General features: G+C 34.0%; 1 protein-coding gene across 2 annotated transcripts in view; it reads left to right on the plus strand.

The window, feature by feature from the left end:
- The window catches only part of LOC113981484 (formin-like), a 132,642-nt gene that overhangs the window by 104,414 nt on the left and 2,200 nt on the right, over window positions 1-26,028 (plus strand). For both annotated transcript variants that reach the window (XM_027708895.1, XM_027708901.1), the window contains 2 exons: window positions 13,208-13,259; window positions 16,351-16,500. In XM_027708895.1, coding sequence (XP_027564696.1) covers window positions 13,208-13,259; window positions 16,351-16,500 — 202 coding nt within the window. The remainder of the gene's footprint in view (window positions 1-13,207; window positions 13,260-16,350; window positions 16,501-26,028) is intronic.

Genomic DNA, 26,028 nt, shown 5'->3' on the forward strand with positions numbered 1-26,028 from the left:
GAGACAACAGTTCCTTCCAGCTTCTTTTCAATTTGATTGTTTTATACTGAATTACCATGGCTGCTACAAAGTCACTGGCATTCCATGATAGACAAGGATTTCATATTAAAAGCAAAAGAGTGACAAAGTAAATGTTACTGTTGATACCCTTGATTTAATACAAAAATATGATGTATATGATAGTTATAAAATTTATACCTAGAATTACTGATACCTTTACTATAGCCACAACCAGCTGTCTGGACTCTAGCATTCTCTTTGAATTCTCATTGTAACCTCTATTTTCTGTTCAATTCCACTGGATTTATTCCAGTTTCTGTATCATAGACTTAAACAGAACTGTAGGTTATGTGTGTTGGTTTTTCACAGGGATCCTATTAGGCTTTTCTTTTAATCCAGCTGCTTTCTTCTTTACTGTATTCTTATGAATTTCCTGCATGATTTCTTATTTGTCTACTTTGTGTGTCATTATTCTCTCTACTCCAGTCAACTCCACTAGCACACAGTTTATCTGGATTTGCTTTGCTGTGGACATCCTCATCTTGCCCTATTTGTGCTGATATTCAAAGTCAGGGAACTAATAGCATTTAAATCCACGTCAAAGCTTTCCTTGCAGGAAGTCAGTATGCTCCCTGATTCATTATTTTAGATTATATATCCTTTGAGCAAGTCTTTACATATATGGAAGATACTACTGCAAGGAAAGAGCAGAGTCAAGAATTGGAAAGGATTGGATAGAAGAGGTTCATGCATTTAAATAATGAAAGGACCAAACACACTTTCTCTCAAAAGGCTCTAGTACCTACCATCACACTGGTCACTCTCAGTTTATGTTTGTCCCTTGTACTCTATAATTTCACACCATAGTCTTTGTATTAAGCTTGGAAATAACCATCACTGCTACCATGTAATACAAACTGATTATGGCAATAACATGCTTTATCTGATATTCATTTGTGTGGAATTTCTCTGGGGACATTTGTAATTTTAGTATGTTAATACTTTTTCTCAATTACTTTTCATACCTGTGCAAACATATGAATATCCTGTTTTAATGCTTTTGAGCATGATTGACAAAAATACTAGATGCTGAAAATTTCATCAAGAAATTGGAGCTCTATGGATTAGACACTCTTATGGTGTAAACTCTGATTTCCTTTTTAAGCAATGAGACCAGGTAAAACCTGCAGTGTTGTTGAACAGGATGTAGCAGGACCCTTGTTTTGAGAACAAAAATAACAATCACAATGTTCCTAGGGCAGTTATCAGAAGCTTGAAGCTAGTTAAAAGTCAAAGTACCAGCTTGCTATTAAGCTCTCAAAATTGAGGAATGACAGAGTAAAACCATATGGATAATACAGTGTTGTGAGATTACACCTGTGATTAAAGACAGACTTCTCCTAAAGGTAAAAAAAAAAATCTGATTTCAGGTCATCATTCAACCTCTCCTGCAACTTCTATGGTATCTTTGAGCCTAAATACTTCAGATGCCAGGGCAAGATATTTAAAAATGTACCTTTGTCCTGCAAAGAGCCTTTACAGTGCTGCTTTTGAGCACCCTGACAGAGGTGGAGAAATCAGTAGTTTTATATCTCTTAAGAGATGCATGTATGAAATTTATTGGAACAGTACTTCTTTCATAGCATGTAAATCAATTGAAACTTTTTAGCATCAAGATTTTTCAACTATCTAAACCTTGTCCCAAGTCAGCTGTTTTGAAAGTGTCTTAAAAAATATTTCTTGAAGGACTTCTTTTAAGCTTCTGAACAGCATATTTTAGGATATAACTGTTTGTGCAAAGCATGTATATGAAGTCTTTCACCTTGGGAATGTCTTACAGTCTGGAAGTTCCCTCCACAAAGTGTTGCCATCTCTGGAACAAAATGTGGTATTATAGAGGATCGTGGTGGCCTAGGACAGGCAGGGATACCTGACTAAACACAACAGTGTAGCTCTGTGGCCAAGCAGAAATCTTCAAACGTGAAAGAGTATAATGCTAAGAGGAAAAAAAATGCTCTATGAAATGTGTTTGGTTTGAATATCTATGGAGTTATCAGTACAGTTTTCAGTAACTGTTTACAATGCGATTCCTTAATTTCTGTTTTACACAAAGTGCCTGACCCAGCATTGAGTTGCATGGGAGTTGGATAAGGCATATATATGTTAAAGATTATTAAGCTTTACACATCAGGCGTTCTTTCCTTAAATGTAATTGAGCAGTTTGTAGGACAGAGAATCCTCAGATTTAGTTAGGAGAGCTGATTCTATGAATTCTATTTGAAATAATGGTAGGGGAACTTTTTAATTCCAGTCATTTTTCACTGTACCATAATTTGATATTGGTTTGAGTTTTGTGAGAATGAAGTAAATTTTCTCAGTATTTAAAATTTCTTTTAAAGTAAGTTGTTCTAATAAATATTTGATGTAAAGAATATTCTTCAGTTATAGTTGCAGATGAACCAAATTCCAAAGTATATTGTTACTTTCACCTGCATATGATTTTTTAAGTTGATTCAAGACTTTCCTGTTCTAATACAGAAAAACAATAAGAGGAATCAAGCTCATTATGACTATTTTATTACAGCATAATGAATTGAAATACAAATGATTTGCGTTAATTTTATTTCTCAGAAATAAGTTTTGTGGTTTTTAATGGATAATATTGATTCAAAATGGTAGTCAAATAAAACTTCAGCTATGACTACAATTATATTTAACTCTTCTACTAATGGGAAAATTGAGATTGCCTTTTGCACAGATCCACTAGTATTATTCAGTAAAAGCCATTTCCAAGAGATAGGAGGTACCTCATAAACAATAAGGTAATAATAAAGCCCTAGAGGTTCAGTGACCAGAAAGTCTGCAGTAATGGACTTAGCTGCTGCAGTCACATTCCCTGGTCCTATTATCTAATACTCATATCCTCTTCTCTCCTTTTGTATGAGGATAAATGTGAACATTATAAATGATTACATGTACTGTGGGAAGAAAATTCCAGATCCTCCCAGCATAGCATTCAACAGAAAATAAGCAAGCTGTAAAACACTAAAACAGATCAGGTAGACGCAGTAATAACTCTTGTTATTTTCCCAGTCTTAAATCAAGTGTGATTTTTTTTTTCTTTTGTGTACACTCTCATTTCTCTCATCATGGTAGTATCCGAGTGCTTTCAATGAATGAATTAAATGGCCTGAATAATGTGTCATACATGCTTCATTTTGCCCGTCAGCCTTCCCCCATAAGGAGAATAGTAGGATTCTTATTTAGAAATTGAGAGATCCTTTTTTCCAAATATGTTCTTCTATGTGTTTATCACAAAGAAGGCAAGCTCAGAAAAAAATCCTTGCTTTGTATTTGTATGCATTTTGGTGTTTCTTGTAAAAACATCAATTAAAAGAATCTGAACAAAATTCTCTTTAATGTTAGTATCCTGTGTTTTATTTGTGGCAAGATGGAGAAATATTGGAGGTCAAAGTTTGCCTCTATTTTTCCAAATTTTTTTTTCATTTTATTTCAGATTACAGGCCTTCCAAACTAGTAGGTAGATAAATTTTCCTACTTAAATAGAGATTGCAGAAAAACTTTGAGTTAAAAACAAGAATTAATTACATTGGAAGTAGGAAATAATTAGACAAATACTTATGATTTTGTAGAGGAAATTACAACGTTTTTGTTTGGGAAAGTATTGAGCCTATATTATAAGTATTTTTAACTATTTATCATAACTATTTGTGTAGAATGTATGTAGTCCAACAGAAGTGATTTTTCTATTGTCGTATTCTCTAAGTAGAAGCTAAATCATGCATGCTTTTTCATAGAGGCATTCGTGATTTTTGAGCAATATATTTTCTTTGGTTTTGTACCTGTTTCTTGTTTAATTCTAGCTATTTGAATTTCACATTTCTTAGGCTTTCTTACTAGATATGAACCTTTATAAATAGTAATTTTATTGGTTAAAAATATAAAGTTTTATTGGAAGATTTTTTCTTTCTTGTTTAAGGCATACAACATTTTTCTTAAACAAGATCCTGCTAGGTGTTCTTCAAATTCAGTTTTGATTCAGGTTTGAAGAAGACTAAATCATTGAACTTCAGAGGTCCAATTTTATCAGGTTCAGTGATATTAATAGATAAATGTGGAAGAGTTTGCTGTAGATCATCTTATAATTGATCTGTAGTTTTATAAGAAATTTTCTAAAGAAGGACTGTTCATTTGGCACATTTCACATCACTAAAATGCAGTTATGGATGCTAAAAAAAGATAGGTAAAGTCTACCTTAATATTTCACCTTACTTTTATATGTGAATATCTGATATCAATACTTGGATTTGATTTTCCTTTTGATTTTCTTTACCCTTAAGTATGGGTATTTTTGTATTTGAGAACCAGTTTCCACTTGAAGTTCTCCTCCCCCATCCTGTCTATATGGATGAACAAAAAGGGGAAGGTGACTGTCATAGTTCCAAGCAGCACATTTTCAGAAGGTCAGAATTATTAAATTCATTCTAAATAATGTAGTTTTTCTGTTCATGCTTTTTATTGACAGTCTTTGTTTCTTAAAGAACCTTCATTGCTTTTTTTTTAATTTAAACAGAAAAGTAGCAAAGAAACAGATGTGTCCCATATAAAATATGCAATAAATCTTGTCTCACAAATTCTTTGCTCTGAACTTTCTGACAGAAACTGTCAAATATCCACTTAAATTCTAGTATAAAATGTTCACTTTGCGTCATGGCGCCAACCACCATATGCTGAAATAAAGTCAGTAACCAGCAATAAAAAAAAGGCAACATACACACCTTTGAAACAGTACAAGCAATCAACAGTGAGAAAGGTCTATATAAATCTATGGAGAATTAATCTCAGCTTTGCCACTGTCCTGCTGGGCATTTACAATGAGACTTTGCTCCCGACCACCAGAATTGGCTTACTTTGCAGGAGGAGCTTATCCTAATGAGGGGAAAATGTAGGTAAAACAAAGCAGCAGCTTTTAACCCCCCACCCCCATGCTTTCAATCACTGAGAAGAGCATATCCTAGTGCGTTCAACCTTTGGGGCCACTACACATTGAGTATTGCTGTACTTTAGCTGATCATGTGAAACCAATCTTGACTGAGCTCAATCAGCAGAAATTACTTGAGCTTCATAAATCACTGTTATCATTCCACAGGAGGAGGCATTGCTATGGATTTTTTCTCCTAAAAGTTTTCAGGCCACAAATTTCACAAGCTTTTCTGAAATTATTTTAATTATATTTGTATAATTATTCTTTATCTGCCAGCTTATCTGTTGATTCACCATCAAATTAATTTTTTAAAATAATATTCTTTTGGTTTTGGGACCTCCTGCTTCTTATTGGTTGTTAATAATTATTCAACTATTTAAAAATATTGTCCTTGGTATAAAATCATGTCAATCCTTAAAGTTTCTACTTCTGCTTACAAAAGGAGATTGTAGTTACAGATAATCTAGTTTTACCAGACACAGAACAGATTTAACCTTATTATGTTTGAAAGGATTAGAAATAATTTTTCAGTTCCATAAACTGTTTAGATACATTTAGTCAAAGATTAATCTTGGAGTTAGACCACAACATTATAGGAGTTTATTAGTAAGAAAGTAGAATTAGAATATATTTCTGTAGCGTTGAAGTACTAGTAGGCTTTAAAAAATATCTATTACGTGGAACACTGAGTGTGGGAGAATGAGGGATTAATGGCTTGATTACATTTTAACAGAATGCAGTTTCAAATAATTTAATTGGAATAAATTGAAAACTATATTGCTAAGTCTTGCTAAGTAATGCTAAGTCTTGTTTTGTAATTAGTGCCTCCAGAACACAGGTAAGTAAGCCTAATGTTAGTCCTAATTTTGATGAAAAAATTAACATTTTGTATGGAAGCCAATTGAAAAATAGCTTTAATTTAAAAATCTGCTCTCACAAAATACAATAAAACCATACTAAGAAAAATATATTTTAAGAAATATAGGACTTTATGAAAAATAACTTTTTTTTCTTCGTAGTTAGTTTTAATGTTCTCTAAAATAACCTTCAACACTTTTTCTGGCACATTTATAGACAGCATTATCACTTCTAAAAGAAAACATAATTTCCTAGGTTGTTTTATTACCTCTGATAATAAACACTTTCTTGAATGTGTTGCTTGAGCATGTTCTCTGGTGTTGTGTCTCTCTCTGTGTGTAGAAATGTCTACAATTTGTTATGGTTTTGTAACATTAAAAATACTAAATCTGATATTTCATAATTTCTGTATGGTATATGTTAATTAATTAGTTCTTGACCCATACCTAAGATATAGGTTGACAACTTATATTCCTTATAACTTGGGGGAAACTTGCTTGTTAAGCAGCTTTCCAAGACTGCACAAACACTCTTTGTGCTATAGAATCATTTGTACATTTTCATCATTGGATTGGGTTTTTAGTTAAAAAAAAAAAAATTTGCACCACTGCAGAGGAAAGTAAACTGTTTCAGGGAAGGATGATTAAGACCTCATGGCGGCAAGCGTTCTGAAGACTATTTTGAAAGGATTTAAGATGTCTATGCCAGTATTTAAACCATCTAAAAAAAAGTAGTGTAGCCAAATTCCATGTTAAAATGTGGTGTTTTCTAATTTAAAGGCTAGGTGAAAGAAATAAGGCTTATGTGATTACACAGTCTGTTGATTGTTCCCCTGCTAATAATTTTTAATGCATTGGCCAATTTTGACCAAATGTGACAGGGTTAGAGATCCTAAGATATTAAGCTCTTAAAATCTCAATAAAAATATGTGGCTAAATAGACAAGAGTGACCCTCTTAGACTTCCAGGGAGAGAAAGACTGTATCAGGAACTCAACCCTTAATTAAACATTAATGAATCCATCTGGGAACTAACTCTGAAATACACATCTACAGTAGACCAAGTTTCATTGATTCCATTGCTCCCACACCTTCTTTTTTGTTTGATAGCATAGAAGAAAGATCTCTTCATGGGCATGGGATCATTTGGTTTGGGGATTTTTTTGCCTTCTAATATACTGTAATAGAAAACTATATTAGTCATACAATCAAATATTTACATATAATTTCCAGGGTGTCTGTTGAATTCCCTGAGTTCATAAAGCCTACCAATTAGAAGTTAGTAACTAGCTAAAAACAGTTTATCAAGTAATACATAAGTTCCTAGGAAGCTGTATATAGAACACTTAAGCTTTCTAATGTTTCTGAAATATAAAATATATATAAGACAAAAAAGCTCCTGCATGAGAATAATGGACTGTAGCCATGTGAAGTAATTTGCAGTCATATGTTTTTTTCAGATTTGATATTTAATACAGTACAACAACAACCAAAATGAAACAGAAAATGTTTTCTACTATATGTATTCTCTCGCTTGCTGTGTTTGTATAGGAAGTCTTCTAAGTAATAAGAATTCCTTTGTTCAAAACAAAATTAAAAGTAATATTACATCTCAAAATATAGGGTTGTATTAAAAGTAACTCATATAAGAATGTAGAAATAGGAGAAAATTAAGTTTTTATGTATAGTTCTAGACAGATAGATGTTTCTTGAATATATCTCTTCCTAGATCAGGATACACAACCCTTCTAGGATTTTTGAAACATCATAATTGGCAAAAAACTTCAGACTATTCATTTTCTGATTTTACATTCTTTTGCATTCATATGAGTATTTTCATGAGTACTTGTTTATTTGCGCTTGAAATTTGTTAATTTGTTTAAAAGATACTATTAATTTTATTTCCATTCCTTTAAAATTCACATTTCAAGAAAGCAGATTCTGGCAGTGTCAGGTATTGAAATATATTTCATGTATTATATCATACAGATTATTCATTTATAACATTTACAATGTATTCTCTTCATGGCCTTTTATGCAGAGCCCTGTCTTTTTCTAGACAGTCAGATAACAGTAAGAATAAAAAAATTAAATGGATGTTGGTGATTATTATGAACACTTTGTATGAATTGCTAGTTACATGCTGTTACATCAACTAAACAATAAAGCCTCAACGCGTTGAAAACTACAGATTATTTCTTCCACTTTGCATAGCGCCCAGTTAAACAGGGTTATTAAAAAGTTTCCCTTGCATGAAAAGTGTACTTGAGAGTGGAGATGCATTTAGTATATTTTTAGCCATAAAGTGTTCTGGGTTCAGCTTCTGATACCCAAGTATAGCATCAGTGATAATATCCAAGAGATTTGGATCTCTGTTATCAAATGGTGGTATGTCTTTATGCTTTAAAAAGAATGAGAAAATAAGGTCTGTTGTTGTATGTTCTCCTTACTTGGCAAAGTCATAGAATGTCACTTTGGAAAATGATAACCCAGCTGAACCTCTCTGTAGATATACTTTTCTTCCTCAACCCTTGATTAGGGGGTTAGTATGTTTCTAGGATGAGTTTCATGTTTTGACTGCCTTTTAACATGCCTACCTAAGAGGTTTTAGTCTTGACTAGTAAGGAATGTGGGCTCTCTAGAAGTGTTGTAATAACCTTTTGTCACTGTTTAGCAGTCTTTGTCCAAGCTTTAAAAAGTTACAAAAGGAGTGTCATTAGGGGTTTTGTTTTGGTTTGTTGTTGGTTGGTTTTGTCTGTGTTTTAAACTAGATTCTATCTTAATCTTAACTGGTTGGTTGGAAGACGTGAGTAAGAAAAGACATATTTTCTTCCTTGAGGGAAAAAAAAAATCAAATACCTTGTTTTAGGGTTTTTCCCATGCAGAAAACTCTATAATTTACCCGTCTCTAAAAGTTCATGAAGCACATATTATTGAATCACATGAACTCAACCTTAGAAGATAAGCTAAGAGTTCCAGTGTCTCCATCCTGACTGCTACTTGTCTAAGTTTTCTTGTAATTTTGAAGATTATCATTCCTCCAAAATGCTTAGAAAATTTATAAAACTTTATGCATCAGATCTTTCAATTCTGAAAATAATAAGATACTGAAAAATAAAAAAAAAAAAAAGCTGCGATGGATACAACTAGATCAGTACGCTTTGTGAATTATCCTTCTTATATGCATTCATATATTTAAGGTCAGAGAGAAATACCAGAAAGTTTATCCATCAGAATCAACGAGTATTAAAATTCTCACTAGAGGAACAGAAGTAACAGACTTTTGTGCAGTTGGGAGTACCCAAGAAAGAGTTTTTCTTTCTTTGTTTTCCCCTCTTAGTGCATCATCATTCTGTGCTTGCCTCTGTTAGTTACCGACCTTCTCCAATTTTCAGTCTATGGTGGTGTCCACTTTTTTCTTTCCTTCATTCTTTAGGGAACTATTTCATAGTCGCCTGATGCATGAAGAGGTATTCGTTTTGTTGTAACTGGAAGCTGCTGTGCATATATTAGACCTGTTAAAAATAAATGTTTTCTGGTAATGTCTCATTTTCAATATAGTGTTTCACATGCTGTTCCATCCTCAGCAAGTAGAATATGTAGAAGAAATAAGCTGGGGAATTTTTTTACCGTTTCACACTACTACTGTTTCACTTTTAAAACTGTTACAGGGTCATGAATCTTCAAATGCTCATTTCTGCATTTCAGTAAAAGGAAGTCATCAGAAACATCTTAGATTCATAAGGCAAATTCATAAGATCATAGTCCATTTATTCGCTTATTCTCTGAGCTAGATACAGACAGCAAGATGAGTAAGACTCATGGCTGGTCTTCAGAGTCTGCAGCTGAATTACAAATAACTTCTTACAGCAAATTAGAACTGTGTATTTTGTAAATACCTGTTTTCCTTTCAAAGCTCTTTTCTGTAGAAAGACACAGCAGTTCTTAGTTGATCCTGACTTTCATATCTATATTCAAAGACGTTATATTGACTGAGATTGTCTGCTTCTTATAGGACAGGATCTGATACTTCATTCAGGATATGGACTAATCCAACAGTAGAGCTTATTAAGAACTTGCATTTAGATGTTAGACTAGCTAGCAAACTTTACATTTGACAATTTCCTGTCATCTTCAAAACTAGTCAAGACTAATGACTTGAAGGCCAGACAGGAGGGTATCTCCATACCAAATGCAGCTTTGGGAAGTAATTTTGAAGGACCCCTATGTAATGTGTATATATGTAATGTAGAACATCTATGGTTACATCATGAGGTGTGTTGGTGCGGTAGGATTGGGTCAGCAGTGTGTTTACAGTAGATATTTAAGCTCTGATTTAGATTTACTGTGAGGTGAACATCTCCACCTCTTGTTTCGAAGCTGTCTGAAGGCTCAAATGTTACTCTGGTCCCTTTGTCCCTATTAAGTATTGGAGTGTATTTACTGTTGAGCTTCCTGTTTATTTTCCTCCTAATGGAAATCAGTTTACAAGCACCAGAACTTATCTGCAAACCAAATCAATGCTCAATAAATGGGGACAGTGAGGAAATGTGCTTCAAAAGCATCCTAATCAAAAAGCTTATGCAAATAGTCACTGTATTTCAGTGTTCACTGCAGTCATACTTTTCTCTGATACAAGAAATAGAGAGTGATAGGAAATGTCCATTTTAAAACAAAAAATATTTGCTGCACATAGTTAGGCTATAGTACTCCTGCCACGGCAAGTTTTTGGAAGCTAAAAAGCTTCTAAAAGCTTAGGCAGAGAATGAGCAAGTTCTTAGGAGGGAATCCATTGAGAATTACACTAAAATGGTATCCAGTGCAGGAAGCATTTTGTATGAACTACAGAATCTCAGAGGCAGAGAACACTCAGGGGAAGGATCGTGTGTTTGTCCTGGTCCATAAATCTAACTGAGCACTTGCTTCAGTGCCTGTCAGGGTCAGGATATTAGGTTGGATAAATCCCTGTACCAGTCTGATATGGCTGTCAATATATTTTTAACTTTAGGAAATTGAGGAGACTGAAATCAAACATGTGGCCTAACGGTAAAAGAATTACGTGATCCCACTTCTGCAAAAAGCAAATTCTATGCGAGTAAGTGTGGTGTTGCCAGAGAAATAAAAAGAAATAAGTTCTTTCATTTATGTAATTCATTTTAATTGCCTTCAGTAATTCCACAAATTAAGATAAGGACTGATATCTTGACTATGGGTCTTTGCGGACTCCTGAGGAAAATACAGTGTTTCATGGAAACATTTGCTGACAGCATGGATTGTGTTAGTTATTGCAGTTGTGGAGAGGGAGAAAAAGAGCAGGATATTACAAATTCTGAGTGGAAAATCAGTTATAAATTTTATGGAAGATTAATGAATTACTCTGGTTTCTTGTCCTACACATTATGTAATATTTATAACTCCTGTTTACATATAATTTGTTATATAGAGTTGCCAATTCATTTTCTTAACAAGTCTCAACATCTGAATTTCCAATAAATGCTTTTAAACAATTCCTTGGTGGACATTTTTACAGTTAAAAATATGAAAAATACTGTTTGTCAGATAATAAAGTGTTTTCTTCCTTCTTCTTTTCCCTTTTATTGGTACATAAACACACACGCTGTTAGATTAATGTAAACGTTGTGTGTTCCTTCCTAAAAGCCACATAATTTTTTTTTTACTCTCTATAACAAATTCAAACTTCTTTCTGTTATCTTTCCTTATTCTATTCTTACAAGATCAAAAGACAGTAGGTCAGGTCTTGCCACCTAACTATATATGTATAAGCATGTAGTCCTTGTTAGTTACTGTGTTTTGTGTGCAGGGACCTGAATATATTCAATTTCTGTTGTAGCTGGGAATGTAGTTATGTTGATAAATTTGCCCTACTGAATTTTTCATCTCCTTGACAAGCAGAAAGAAATTATTAATGTAATAATGAAGTGTAGAATTTTATACACAGTTCAGCTTATGCAGTTATTTTGTATCATTATGAATCATCAGAATTCCAACCTATATTTTCTACTTTTAATGGTATAAAATGAAAGACCTGTCAAATAATGAATTAAGTTTAGTAGGTTAACTTTAGCTGAATTTTCAGGAGATTGAGATGAATGCAAACAGAGTTGCCCTGTCTATTTCAATTGCAGCTGTCTTGCCACCAAGGTCTGAGGTGGAAAATCTAATGTTATAGAATTAATTGCTTTCCTTGCAAAGGTCACACAACGTTGTTTCTGGCTATTGCCATGCTGAAATAATCTGAGTATCTCCAGCAGATTTGCCCAACGTAGGGAAGCATATGAGTTGAAATCAATTTGTTTTGTTAACAGCAAATGTATTGAAGTAATCCGTTTTTTAGTTTTATTTTTTTTTAACTGTCAAAGTACAAACCTCTTTGTCTGTAGCGTTATAATGAAATAGTCATTCAGGATTCATTTCTCAGTGTCCTTGTCTGTGAACTCCAGTTTGTAGCTGTATTTCAACCAGCCACTCCTATAGACAGAGCAGTAAAAAGATACACTTCTTTATCTTTGTATATAGAAGTGTCTGAATTCTGTTTATATTAACGTTAGCACTTACAGAATTATTCTAATGTGGATTAGTAACCACTTTTCCACTATAGTATTGTGTTATATATGTGGTATTCCGCTGCAGCTGAAGTTGCTCCACTGTATTAAGAAGACTTGGTCAACAAAAACTAGTGCTTTTGCTTTGAGTATCCAGCTCAGGAAACATTTTCAACAATAGAGAATGCCAATCTTTTGAAAATCAAATCCTTTTAAGTAGTTCTTTTGAGCGTTTTGTAACAGAGAGACTCAGATTCATACTCTTGACTGCTTTTTCAAAAAAAGTCATGTACGTACCATACATTTAAAGTATTTTCACTTTACAGCTTCCAGAATAAAATGTGGTAGCTATATGGAGCCGTAACTATGTTCGGTACCTGTTCAACTCCAACTGAACTTCCACTTATTTGTCCTGCAGAAACAGGTTTAAATTTGTAAATTCTGACTTACAACAATACAGAAACATACATAACTTAATGATTTTCTTTTTTTTTTTAAATCTGAAAGTCAGGTTTAGTTATTTACTTTATATTAACACCTACCACTGTATATTATAATATGGATTTTAAATTACTTTTCAAATCATATACACTTTATTGGTACATTAGAAGCATTCATTAGGTACAGGAAATAATTAAAAATTGAAAATTAGCAAGTGTTTATCACTTTTATTGTATCTAGTATAGAAACTATCCAATCTTAAATGTAAGAGATGTTTAATCTCTGGGATCTCTAAAATGGTAAGGCAGTAATTTATATCTTTAAAATGTTTTTCATTGGCAGCTAAAGAAGAACGTAAAAAAGAAGAGAGCAGTTTGGAAAATGCTCAAAAATGGTAAGTTTCTTGCTAGTGTTTTCTTACAGTTTATTTTGGTCAAAGATGTTATTTAACTTGGGAATTGTATTAAATAGGAAAAAGAATCTGTACTTCAAAGAAGTAATGTGTTTTCTGAAGAACTCTTATGTAGTCTTCCAGGAAAAAGTTCAGTTGAGTTTTTATCCAAACAGTGTACTGTGTTTGAGGTTTTAATTACTATCAGCATTGAACTGAATCAGAGTTTTACATAATATTGAAATAACTGATTAGCTACTTAATGAGGTAAAATGTATTTCATCATCACTGAACACTTTCATTACTTAGTATACAGCATTCAGTTGCCTAAGAAACCAGTGACATCCTGATGTTTTCATTGTGTGAATGTCTGTGCCTTACACACTTGCCAAAGGAGGCAAAATATGAACAAAAGTGAGATAAATTGATTTTTAGATGGAGGGTAAAATATCCAGTAAGTTAAAATTTCTAATAAATTTTGTTTACCAAATTACAGTTTTGTGAGAGTGAAGGATCTGCCTTTGCTAAGGACCTGCTATAAATAAACTGGGGTAAATTTTTTAACTTCTTATCAGTATTTTTCTCTTCATGGTCACTAAAGGCAGATTTGTGGTAATCTGGATATTAATTTTACTTTTGTCAGCCCAAAGTCACTCCACCTGAGACACCTAGGTTAGTTTTCCTAGGAAGACAGGAAAAGGGAGATAGGCACCTCCCAAATGCAGTTCAAGTCTTAGGTGGACTATTTCCATTTGCTTGCAGAAGGTGCCTAAGTTGGCTGAACAAGTGGCTGACATCGGCTAGGGCTTTACCTCCTAATTTCAAGGGTGGCTGACAGGCTGTACTTAGCTACAAACCTACCTTTTTTGGCACAGGGCTCTTTCATATTCTACCTGCTTTGTAGCCTTTCTTGAGTAGAGTAGACTCTCCAGGGTATGGAGCTGCACTTAATTTGCAGTGGACTTAGGGAATTAGTTGTCTTACACAGAGTTTCTGTTTTTTAATTGCTAACTGAATACTCAATATTTTAAATTACTGCTTTTGAAAGGTAGAAAGCAGCCCAGGAAGCCAGATTCAGCTGGGTGAAAGCAAAGCAGTACTACTGGGGGAAGGGCTAAGAAGAAACATGAAGAGAGGATGAGAAGTGTCAGGATGAAGGCAGAGTGAGAGACAATGTGCAGGAATTCAGAATCCCACCTCTGTGTGCAACAACTGGGATGGAGAGGGGTTCTATTAGGAAGAAGAGAGCATGATGTTACTGGGGCTGCTGTTAAATGAAGCAAACCTGAGAAGAGTTTATGGTCTTGCTGTTCCTAGCTCAGCTATCCCAGTCGAGGGCTATGAACATCTGAGGAGTATTTGACACAAGTGAATGCAATGAAAATTAGATTGTCCAGTAGACATAAATGTTTTTAACGGTGTAATTATGACTAAGGTATTTTAGTATTTTTAGGGTTTGAAATACCAAAATGGTTTACACAGATATTTAAAGCTGTATTAGTTTTATTTATTTATTTTTCTCCTCACAGTGTCATTATGAGACTCTTCAACTCTGAATATTATGGCTCATACATACTTATGTCACTGTGATTCTTTTACCATGGATCATCGATTAACTTGAAATATAGTTACATGTCTCATACAAAACCTGTGTAAGAAATGTAAAAGGTTAAGGTTATCACATATGGGGATTAAAAAAACTATTATATGAATAGCTCACCTTGAACAATATGAGATACTCTTCAGCATCGTCTAGAATCTCTTTCTATCTTTAAAGGATAAAAAAACCCTAAACAAACCAGAGCATATTGGCTCATGTGGCTAAAATAAAAGTATCTTTACGTTGTGAAGCAGCTGGAGTATATATTCCTTTATTTTTGGGGGATAACTTCTGTATTTTTTGATCCTTACTTTATATTTTTCAAGCCTAGCTAAAAAGCTTTAACATCAATCTAAGTCAAAAAACCTTGGCCCTAACCTTTACAATTTCATTTGAAAACATATGCAGACTATGCAAATATAAATTAAAAAAGAAATAATTGCTGAAGCTCTATCTGTTGTTCAGGTAACATCTGTTGAATAGTTGGGGACTCATTACAGGTCTTTAAAGGCCTCCTATTTATTTTACTTTCAAGATTTACACTTCCCATGTTCTATATTTAGGACCTATTATCAACTCTAAAGAAGAATTTTACTTTCTTTTGATTAAGTAAAGTTATTACTTCAAGAAAAACTAGTAGTTTTTAAATATGTTGCTAACTTTATAGCATTTTTAATAAGTATCACCAAATCTTTCAGGATTCTTACACCTACTTTGCAGAGAAAAGTAACTCAACTTTTACAGTTGTGAACATACTTCTATTTGTATCAGTACCTAACCACGTGCATCATTCCATTTTATCTATACAAAGCAGTACCATAAAGGTTAAAAATGCACAATCAGTTAAAATGCTCTTGGAAATACCATCTGTAATAAAAGACTACTTTGGAAATATCCAGCTGTATAGCAATTCAGTAGCCACATTGTAAAAGAAATAAAAAAACATTAAAATATTGGCAGTGTCTTTTTTTGTAAAATTAATCATTTGTTTATTGACACATGTGGAAGGAGATGATTTATTTTCAGTAAAAGCTTTGCAAACTGACTGTTGACACTGTCTGGGGCTTGTTTATTGCTACTCACAGTTCTCCCTAAACTCTAGAAGATTATTTTTAACCAAGCCTGGAGATTTTTTCCTGACTTGGCATGTGACTCTTCCATAGTCCTTCAATAAACATAAATGGGAGAATAATATCTTCATGGAGTGTTGCAGAATAAAATTAAATAAATAGGTACAATATAGCATTTCCTGAAATGCAAAAGTTAAATCTTTCACATTATATGCCCATGATTTGCCAGTGTGACATATATCTATGTTGGCTTGTGCATCTGTAAGTTATCCTCCTGGGAAATGAGGTGGGTATTGGAAGGTTAGTTATACTTAGCATAAATTGCTGCTAAAATTTCCAAGGTTATGGTAATTACCAGCTTTGACTACTGTTTCCCCAGTGGACTTACGTGTTGATAGTTTTTTTTCTTCCCCCTCCCTTGTAGCTTTGAAGAAATAGTGGAATACTTTGGGATAAAGCCAAAGCCTGGCGAGAAGGAGATCACACCAAACTACGTTTTCACGGTGTGGTACGAATTCTGCAGTGACTTCAAGACCATTTGGAAACGAGAGAGCAAAAGCATTTCCAAGGAACGGTAAGGTTCTAATAAAGTCATTAATACCATTTTAGATGTCTGGGAAACTGCTGCTTCTCAAACCCAACAAATTATCCTCCTGTATTTCACAGGCGTCATTGTTTTCTTTCTGATCTAATGGACATCAAGGAAAGATTATTCCCTCAGGGTGCATAGGAAAATTCACCAAAGGCATGCTGTCCCCACAAAAAGATAAACACATATAATCTGATAAATTACACTTTTGTAACCCCTTCCAATTACTAGCTAGTAAAATGAAAGGGGAGCTGTGCTAATTTATAACAGATTGCTTCTCTGTGCATTTTCATGTTGAACTAGCCTAAATGAGGCGATATTGCTGTCGCAGACAGTACAGACAAATAAAAGCGAATGCTTTTCCAGTTAATATACTGCACTTGCATCAAAGGGAAGCCCCAGAGATTCAGGCCACACTTAGCACAGTGTCGAAGCCCCACACTGAATTTACAGCACTACTTCTGACTTTCGGTGTCCTGCTGAGGACATCAAACTACTTGCCATTAGATCTCACAACAGTCTCCTGATTTTATTAGTTAAAGAATGCAAAAACCTAAACCCTTCAATTATTTTCTTGATTTTCTTAAAAAGCTTAAAATCTTTTACACAAAAAAGCAACTCTACTACAAACTCAACATGCTCACCATATCATTTAAAAAGTCCTAGAGTGGTAATGTAGTCATGCTTTGGAAAAAAAATGGAGCGATCACTTTCAGCACGAAATTGAAATTTGAGTGCTTATTGCAAATTAACAGAGATTTAGATAAAAATGTCTCTAAAAGTATCAGCAAAAGTTGATTTACACTTGCATTTTCCATTTTGCTCCGAATCAGTGGGGGTTTTAGGTCCGTGTAAAGTATATTTTTTGAAGGGCAAGATGTAGAAATTATGAATTCCTGATTATCAACCTTATGAACATTGTTTTACAGATCTTACAGTTTTAAACACCTGAAAGTTGTAGCTTTTTCTGTTGTTTATTATTAGATTTATTTTGAAACCTGAAAACTGTCAACATTTACAAAAAATCTTTTATTTCCTTTTGTCTAGATCAATATGCAAGTTTGGTTTACATGTTAAAAACTGTGTAAAATAAACAGTCCCTAGCACATTGCTATAGTCATGATGAAGATCATCTCAGGCACATTTTTTCTGCTGAATCATGACTTATTTTTATTCCAAAAGCAGTTAAGAGGAATAGAAATTAACTCCCCAAGGAAAAAGAAATCCAGACCATACATCCTTTCCTTTTTATGTAATTAGCATCTTGCCGGTGGCATACAATGATCCTTTCAAAGAAATCTTTGTAAGTAGCCTGCTATATTTTGTGCTTTCCTACTCAGGTGAGGTGAGAATGTCTCATGGTTTAATAGTTATATAAATACAATTTACAAATAAAAATACAGATCAAATATTTCATCAGTGTCTCTGATGGATGCCTTTACTCCTATTCAGTGTAAAGCAGTATCACTTGAATGCAGAGCAGCATTTACTATAATACTTCAAAGTGCTGACACTTTCTGGATCACATAGATTTTTCAGAGTTTACTTCAAATTATTTTTACAAAGTTTCATTAATCTCAAAAGGACAATTCATTGCCCTTTACGTTCAAACTTTGCGTGATTCATCAAGACAATGAGCTGCTAAAATGAGGAGCCTTGTGTAATAAGTAAATTAGAATGGCAGAACTGTTTTCATCATCCTAAATTGTTTTGTTGTGTGCTACTGAAAAGAAGAACATCAGTAGATTAGATGATATCAGTAGATTAGCATGATGGAAAATTTATTTTCATCACCTGAAAATGCCTTGTGAAGTCATGACCATTTAAGGGTTCTGTTTTACAAAATATGAAAATAACAGTTGATGAACTGATGTCCAAAAAAATTTGAAAGCAAGCTAAGAGTCATTGTGCACATTGGTAACTAAAAACCTTAGAATGACAGGAATGGACAGCTGTCTTCCTTAACTGGCTAATTAATTGGATGCACTATTCGTTGTGCATTTTTAAAGATTGCAATTCAATTTTAAAAAAGTACTGTTTATCATGAGCCAATTGTTTTGAAGGAAATTTTACAGAGGAAGAATTGGCAATGTAAGTCAGTATTTTCCAGCTTGGGTTCTGAAACTGAGGCATTGATATCATTATGTGAACAGTTTCCAATTGGATTACCATTCAGATTTCAGGAGACATTGCAGAAACTCACTGTAAAATGCGTATGAATTAGCTAGTCACATATATATATATCTATCTCTAAAAATTGATTTAAATGTTTACATTTATATAGGAATGTTAAATAGCTTAATGTAAATGCACCAAATGTTGGAAACTTTTTTTTTGTGTTCTTTTGCATCAAAATCCAGTTGTGTTTTTGACAGCTTTATAAATTAATATGTGTATGCATTCAGGTACATCAACTGCTGTTTATGAAATTTTGAGATGATAGCTGAATTTAAGACTAAAAGAAAGGTTGGGTTTTTTGGCAGGAAAACACAGCATGGTAGATTGCATGTATTTCCACTCTCACGTCTTTTTTTTAGCCTACTAATTTTATTTGCAGTGGGCATGTTTGTGAACTCAGAATAAAATTTAAAAGAAGTATTTATAACAACTTAAACCCAATATACATACATACATGTATATATATATGATTGCCTATCTATAAGTCTATTAAAGCATTCAAGATCTGTTAAAGTATTTTTAAGAGGTCATCCTAGACAAGTCTGAAATAGGGAAGAAGTATGAATACAGAAAAAATACTAGTAGTTTGCAGTAGTTTGCAGTTCATCACAGACTGTGATTATGTTTTGCAAAAGAAATGTGAAAAATATTATACTAATGTTCTTTCAACTGTTGCCCTTTAAATATGAAATAATTAAATAGAAAATAAATTAGTGCTGTTAATTTAACCCACTCTTTACACTGGAAAGCTAAGACTGGTAGTTACTGTACTAGGTTGAGTAATCTCTTTCAGATTGAACATACATACAAATTTTATATGTCAGAATTCAGAAAACAAAACCAGATATAATCATTATTTAACAAATAGAATTACATACTTCTCTTAAAAAGAGAAACAAAATTATATTTTTAATAATATCTTTTATGAAAGGTCCTTTCTCTAAAATGTTTAGTTTTTTTTCTTGATTTTCATCCCTAACACAAAATGTGTTGATGGTTTCAGCTTAATCTTTTGAAAAACAGACAGTGGTTCTTTTATTGCCGCAAAGGCAATAACATATTTGAGAAGCAGAAGCTCTGACTGTAGCAGTGTAGGTACCTAATGGTAGAGATGAAAATGTCCTAACAAAAGAAAAAGCACCAAGCAGTGCCCAACTAATTTTTGTTTATTATGGTAAGTTGGAGCTGGCTATAGCTTTCTACTGAACTCTTCCATTTATTAGAAAATGAATTGTATTCAGTGCCCTTTATTTCTGAACAGGAAAAGAGTAAGTTTGGGGAATACTTGTTCACAACATGATGTGGTCATAAGAGATAACATGTAAATTGCAAAATCTCTTAGCAGTGATGGCCATGCAATATTTAACATTTTCAACCATTTATTAGGCTACATATGAGACTACCTTGTGCCTAACAGATGACTGAAATTTGACAGAAACACTTGCCACAGAAGAACTAGTGGATTAAATTTTAATTTTCAATATCACAGCGAACAAGGAGGAGAAATAATCTTTAGTTCAACACATTGTATCTATTTTAGAAGACCAAATTTATTTTATAGTTTGATTTGAAAAGTGATTTTCTCTTTCATCTATTGTATGTCATGTATATGTTACCTAAGAAAAAGAGTGAGTGAGAATCTAGGTTTCCAGCTATGTTGAACAGTTTGTGCTATTGTAAAACACTCTTTCCTGAGGATCCAGAAAGGGTATCATCCAGCTATCATATAATCTGCCTGTATGATAAAAGCTAAAAGATGTGTTACAGATTTATTTCATTTGATATTAAACTAATGGTCTAATAAGGCAAGTTGACATCACAACACAAATGACTTTTAAGAAAATATTTGAAATACAATCATTAGGATCATTGGTGACATTATAGATTTCTGCTGGGAGTTTCTTATACACATAGTTGCAGCATCAGGAAAAGGCAAAATGTTTGTGAGAAACTTTGATCAATGAGCCCTACAGCATTACCAGGCTGAAGGCTACTGGTTCGTGCCATACAGAAGCATTTGATGTGAGTTTAATAAAAAAAAATAAATGGGAAGATTTTTGCATGTTTCTGAGGTTAAGGTATATCTATGGAGCAAATTGAGGAGATAATTACAACTTAACAGGCCTGTGCTGCAAAACAGAAATGGCTGTTTCCCATAGAGCATACAACAGATCTGACAAAGTGCTGTGTCAGGGTTCTTGCTCTTGGAAAGAAGAACAGTGTTTTCTTTTTAGGTGTTATTAGGAAAGCACTATACAACAAAACAGAAAACATCACCGAATCATTACATGAATCTACAGTTGTCTATATGTAGTTCTTTTCCCTTCCTCTCCAGAAGGATGTGGTAGAGCTAGGAGATGTAAGAATAAAAAAAATTAGGTACAGAATAGCTTCTGCATACGGAACCATTTAAATAAAGGGGAATTCTTTGGCTTGGAAAGGACTCTACTGAACAGGATATGATAGGGATCTGTACAAGCATGAAGGATTAATGGAAAATAGTCATTACATACCACATCTAATACAACAGAATCAATTCAAATTAGGAAGTGTCTGGTACAAGCCAAATGCAGTGATGCCTCTTCGCAATAGGCATACTTAATATGTTGAACACTTTGCCACAAAATGTCACAGGTGGCAAAAGCTTGCATTGCTTCCAAATGGTGACAATACAAAATCATATTAGAAAAATCTATGAAGGTCTTACACAAGAAGAGAGTTTCCAGCTGCAAAAGTGTTCTGGCCATTATCACTGTAGGTTTTGGCTGTCTTTATATACTCCTAGGTATGCCAGTGGCCATCTCAGATGGTCTGAAGCATATTTTTGATTTGAACTGGTATAGCCTTATATTGTTTTTAATTAGGCACCAGCTTTCCTAAAAACATAAAAACGGATTTTTGTTTCTTGTGACTACAGAGATAAAATTTCTCACTCGCTTTGTACAGATAAATGCTGTCAGTAGATCCAGAAAAAATGGAAGCATATCGATAATATTAGCAATTTGAGATTTGACAACAAAATCCACTGACAACATACATTTTACTGTATTTGTAGTGTTTTAGTTAGTGAACATTTATTAAAACTGCAATTTAAAGATTTGATCAATAATGACCAAGTTCTTTCCAGAAGTTTTAAGCCTGAAAGCAATTGTATTATACAACACGGTAATAGAATTGGACTGTGTTCAAACTTCATAGTCTGGTATAAGGTTCCTAATTTTGAATCTAACCAAGAGCTCTCTAAAATCGTCTGCCAGGCCAGGTTATACACAGGCATCTCTCTCCTAAAATTTTAAGACTGAAATCTAATCTGTTATATTGCATGGGCTAACTGTTTTCAGGAAAGAGTGCTGTTATTTACGTTTTATGGGCTGCATACAGAAATCACTGTAGGACTGAGAGCAGAAAGGCATGTAATACATGAAAGGAATTTGAGCTATGGGGATATTTCTTAGTCTCTCAAGGGGAGTCACTGTTCAGCTGTGTTAAGGATCTGGCCTGGGTATGCAGCTTGGCTCTAGATTGAACAGTTGATGCTGACTGTAGCTACTTCTGCTTGTTCATCTCGACCCATAGCTGAAATATTGTTCGCACAACAATTCCTTATGCCAAAACAGTCTTATGGGAGATGTTTGAACTTCTAGTCACAGAAAGCTCAGGTGGCACAGAATTGTCATGTGGCTATTTCATAACCCACAGCTATCCACAAAACCCACCAGCTGCATGGAAGGAGCTGTAGAAGCAAAAAGAATGGATTATTCCAGAATATCAAGAAGCTGAGAGACAATCCAGATAATTTGGTCTCTGGCATCATACAGTAGCAGAGCCAGAACATTACATGAGTAGCAATTGGCTCATTTAGAAGAGATTCTAGTTTTTCTAACTGAGGGCTTCAGAGCATGGAGCATGCCAGTTCACTCCTCCTCCTGTCTGAATTGATTGGGAAGCAGGCGTGAAAATGATAATCAGTTTATCTGGTTAATCCTTGGCTTGATATCTTTTCCTGTAAGGAGAAAAAGTATTTTCATGAGCTTATGAAGGAAACTTTTAAAAAATACAGGCTTATGTTTAGATTTAGTTTCTGTGTCCCTAGTTACAAAATAAAAATAATTTTGAATAAAAATGTCTTTATTTTTCACTAATAACTTCTAATTTGAGAGGCCTGACTTGCCTACAGGGTAAGACAACACCTGCCACATAAAGGCAGGAAAAAGCCAGTTATATTCCCTTTGCTTTTAGTAATGATACATATGCAGTATTGGAGTCATGTCTCCTATTTAAAAATACATTGTTTTGATAATGTAATTCAATTTTTTTCCTGTATCGTGTGCTAATGTGCAGTACTGCTCAGTTTGACACCACATCTTCTTTATTCATTAAGGTATATTAATCTCTTTTGATCACTGTTGAAGGAGAATAACGTTTCTTTTGAACATATCAGTGTTACAGCTCATCAGATTTAAAGGCTTAACTGACCTGCCTTCCATAATGTTGTGGCCTCATGTTGCTGCTTGCTAAGTTAACACATCGGTCGGGTTGGAAGGAACCACAGTGGATCATCTGGTCCAACCTCCCTGCTCAACAGGGTCATCCTAGAGCACATTGCACAGAACTGTGTCCAGATGGTTCTTGATTATCTTCAGTGAGGGAGACTCCACAACCTCTCTGGGCAGTCTGTTCCAGTGTGCAGTCACTGTTGTCTCTTGTGTTGTGATTCAGCTATTCTACCATACTTTCTGGTCTCTTTGTCCTTTCCAGAACTCTCTGTCTGAAAGTTCCTTGTCACTATTTTTCTGTCATGTTTTACTGCACACTTTTATCCTTTCTTGCTTTTCTGCTTTAGATATACTTCTGTTGACTTTTCGATTCCCTTTCTTCATCCTTGATTTTATATCTATTAGATTAAGTCCCAATTTCTCTTCAGTGCACTCTCTAAAACATAGCTAGACTATTGTGTCCATCTACACTATTTTATACTGGTGTAGGAAGAAAATGAAATCTCTTCATTGAGTCCATTTCTTTGCACATCTCTAAACTCTCCCTCATGGCCATGCCTCTTTAAGTGTCTAGTTAGTGTAAGCTGCTACCTTGCACATTATTTCACACAACAAAAAATCAGAAGGAAGGGGTGTAGAATGGTTGATGGGATTCTTATTTAAATTGTGCTTTAAATTGTGAAGCTCCATCTCAGGGCTTGATTCTCTTTCAGCACCCTCATTGTAAAAAACTTCTTCCTTATACCTAATCTAAATTGACCTTCTTTTATTTTAAAACCATTACCCCTTTTCCTTTTGTAACAGGCCCTGCTAAAAGTTCCTCCCCATCTTTCTTGTAAGCCTTTAAGTACTGGAAGGCCACAGTAAGTTCTCCCTGGAGCCTTCTCTTCTCCAGGCTGAACAACCCCAGCTCTCTCAGCCTTTCCTCATAGAAGAGGTGTTTCAGCCCTCTGATCATTTTTGTGGCCCTCCTGAGGATGTCCTCCAACAGCCTTGTTGGAAGGCTGTCACAGCTTTTAATGGATGATATGTGTTCATATCTAGGGGGCTTTTTAATGACAATAAATTTCAAAAAAATTAAATTTAGCCACTTTTATGATTTTGAATTTGATAGTTTTCATACCATTTCATTTTCGCATTTCAAGTATAGTGCTTCCAAACACATTAGCCAGTTCTAGTATTCTATCCATGTTTGACAAAGAGTTATTTTTATTTATAAGGCACCATTACAGCATAGGCACCTTTACATCAGCTTTACTGAAGTAAATACTGTTAACAACTTCCTTAAAATTGAGCCATCTGATTTTTTAAAAATCCAAATAACTACCTTCCTTTTAAATTATGCAGTTACGTTTCTGGTAGTGCCTGCTAATCTTATCAGTCATTTGTTAGCGAAGTGGTGGCTTTTTTCCTTAGGAGACCAAAGTGTAATACACATAATGTCTCTCATTGTTGTGAGCCAAATATTACATGATTCAAATCATGTTAGTGAGTTGGTTTATTTTTATTTTGTATTCCAAAATATTAATTCTACTTTTTAAAATCCAGGTTTCCTAGAAATGGTGCAAATATGGTATAAAATGCACAGGGCTAGGCCTAAATCAGTAAGAGGCATAATTTTCTTTTTAAGTCTGAAAGTTTATAATCCCTGTAATTCTCCCTTCAGGTGAAAATATGGACTCCAGACATTTAAACTCTACTTGAAAACACTTCTAGGACCAAAGAGAATGGGATAAAATAGAAAATGTGCTCAAAATAGGGAAGAGTTTAGAAGCTGATCACTTGGTGTGATTCTGCTGAACCTGAAGACTATCTTGAAATACACCATTATCTTTGCATGAACTTCGTAGCTGTGAGGAATAGCATGCTGTCCAGTGGGTGCTTTCATTCATCATTAACAAGTAAACTGTGCTGCTTACCAAAATTGCGAAAAGATGGAATGGTTTGTTGTCACTTAGTTGTTTACCTGTAGAAACAGGGAACACTAATTAAGTTTTTAAAATAGGCCATCTGTATTTAAAAAATGTACAGAATAATAATTTTGTATTTGTGTATTTGAGGGTGTAGTTACAGCTTGAATCAATGCTGTAGCTAAGTAGTGTTGAAAATTATTTTACTTTAAAGTAACCAATAACTACCAAGTAGATGCTTCTAAATACATAAAGAAGAAATTTTCGTTTCCAGCACTGATAACATTTCCAAATTGATAAACACAGTAATTGAACTTATGACTGTGTTCTGTATTTTAAAAAGAATCTAGTTTGCTGCTACTGTTATAGCAAAGAAATACACATCAGTAATTGCAGCTATAATCCACTTTCCTTTTTGCTTTTCTTCCAAAATTCCTCAAAAACTGCATGTGTTGAAAGTGGTTTGAACTGGACATGGTATTTTAAATACTTTTTGACTGGCCATAACAATTATTTCTGCCAGTGGGAAAAGTTAAATAGTAGAAGAAAGCAGAATTTTTCAGTTCAAGAGTGCCAGGAAATGTGTTGCTTCTAGTAAAAGACTGACTTGGTGTGCATTACTAGTTTCCTATTTTCCTAGTTCTGCTTGCTTGTAAAAATTCACTCCCTACTTTTTTCCCTCTGCATTTTGCATATGAATTATAAGGTAGGTATGTAGTATCAGTATTACAAAAGCACTGAGCACTGGGCAGATCCTGTATTAGGAGTGCCAATAATTTTCTTTCCTTTTTATCACTGTTTAGCACATAATTTCCCATGTGCTTTCCAGTCTGTAAGAGGAGAGTCCAGCCCCCTTTTTTTTAATTCTCTGTTTCTCATTTCTCTCCTGCTTAAATTTCTCATTGGGTTCTTCTTGTTAAATCCCCATA

This window comes from Neopelma chrysocephalum, unplaced genomic scaffold (genome assembly GCF_003984885.1).
Source record: "Neopelma chrysocephalum unplaced genomic scaffold, ASM398488v2 Primary Assembly neopelma1_24, whole genome shotgun sequence".
Lineage (NCBI taxonomy): Eukaryota > Metazoa > Chordata > Aves > Passeriformes > Pipridae > Neopelma > Neopelma chrysocephalum.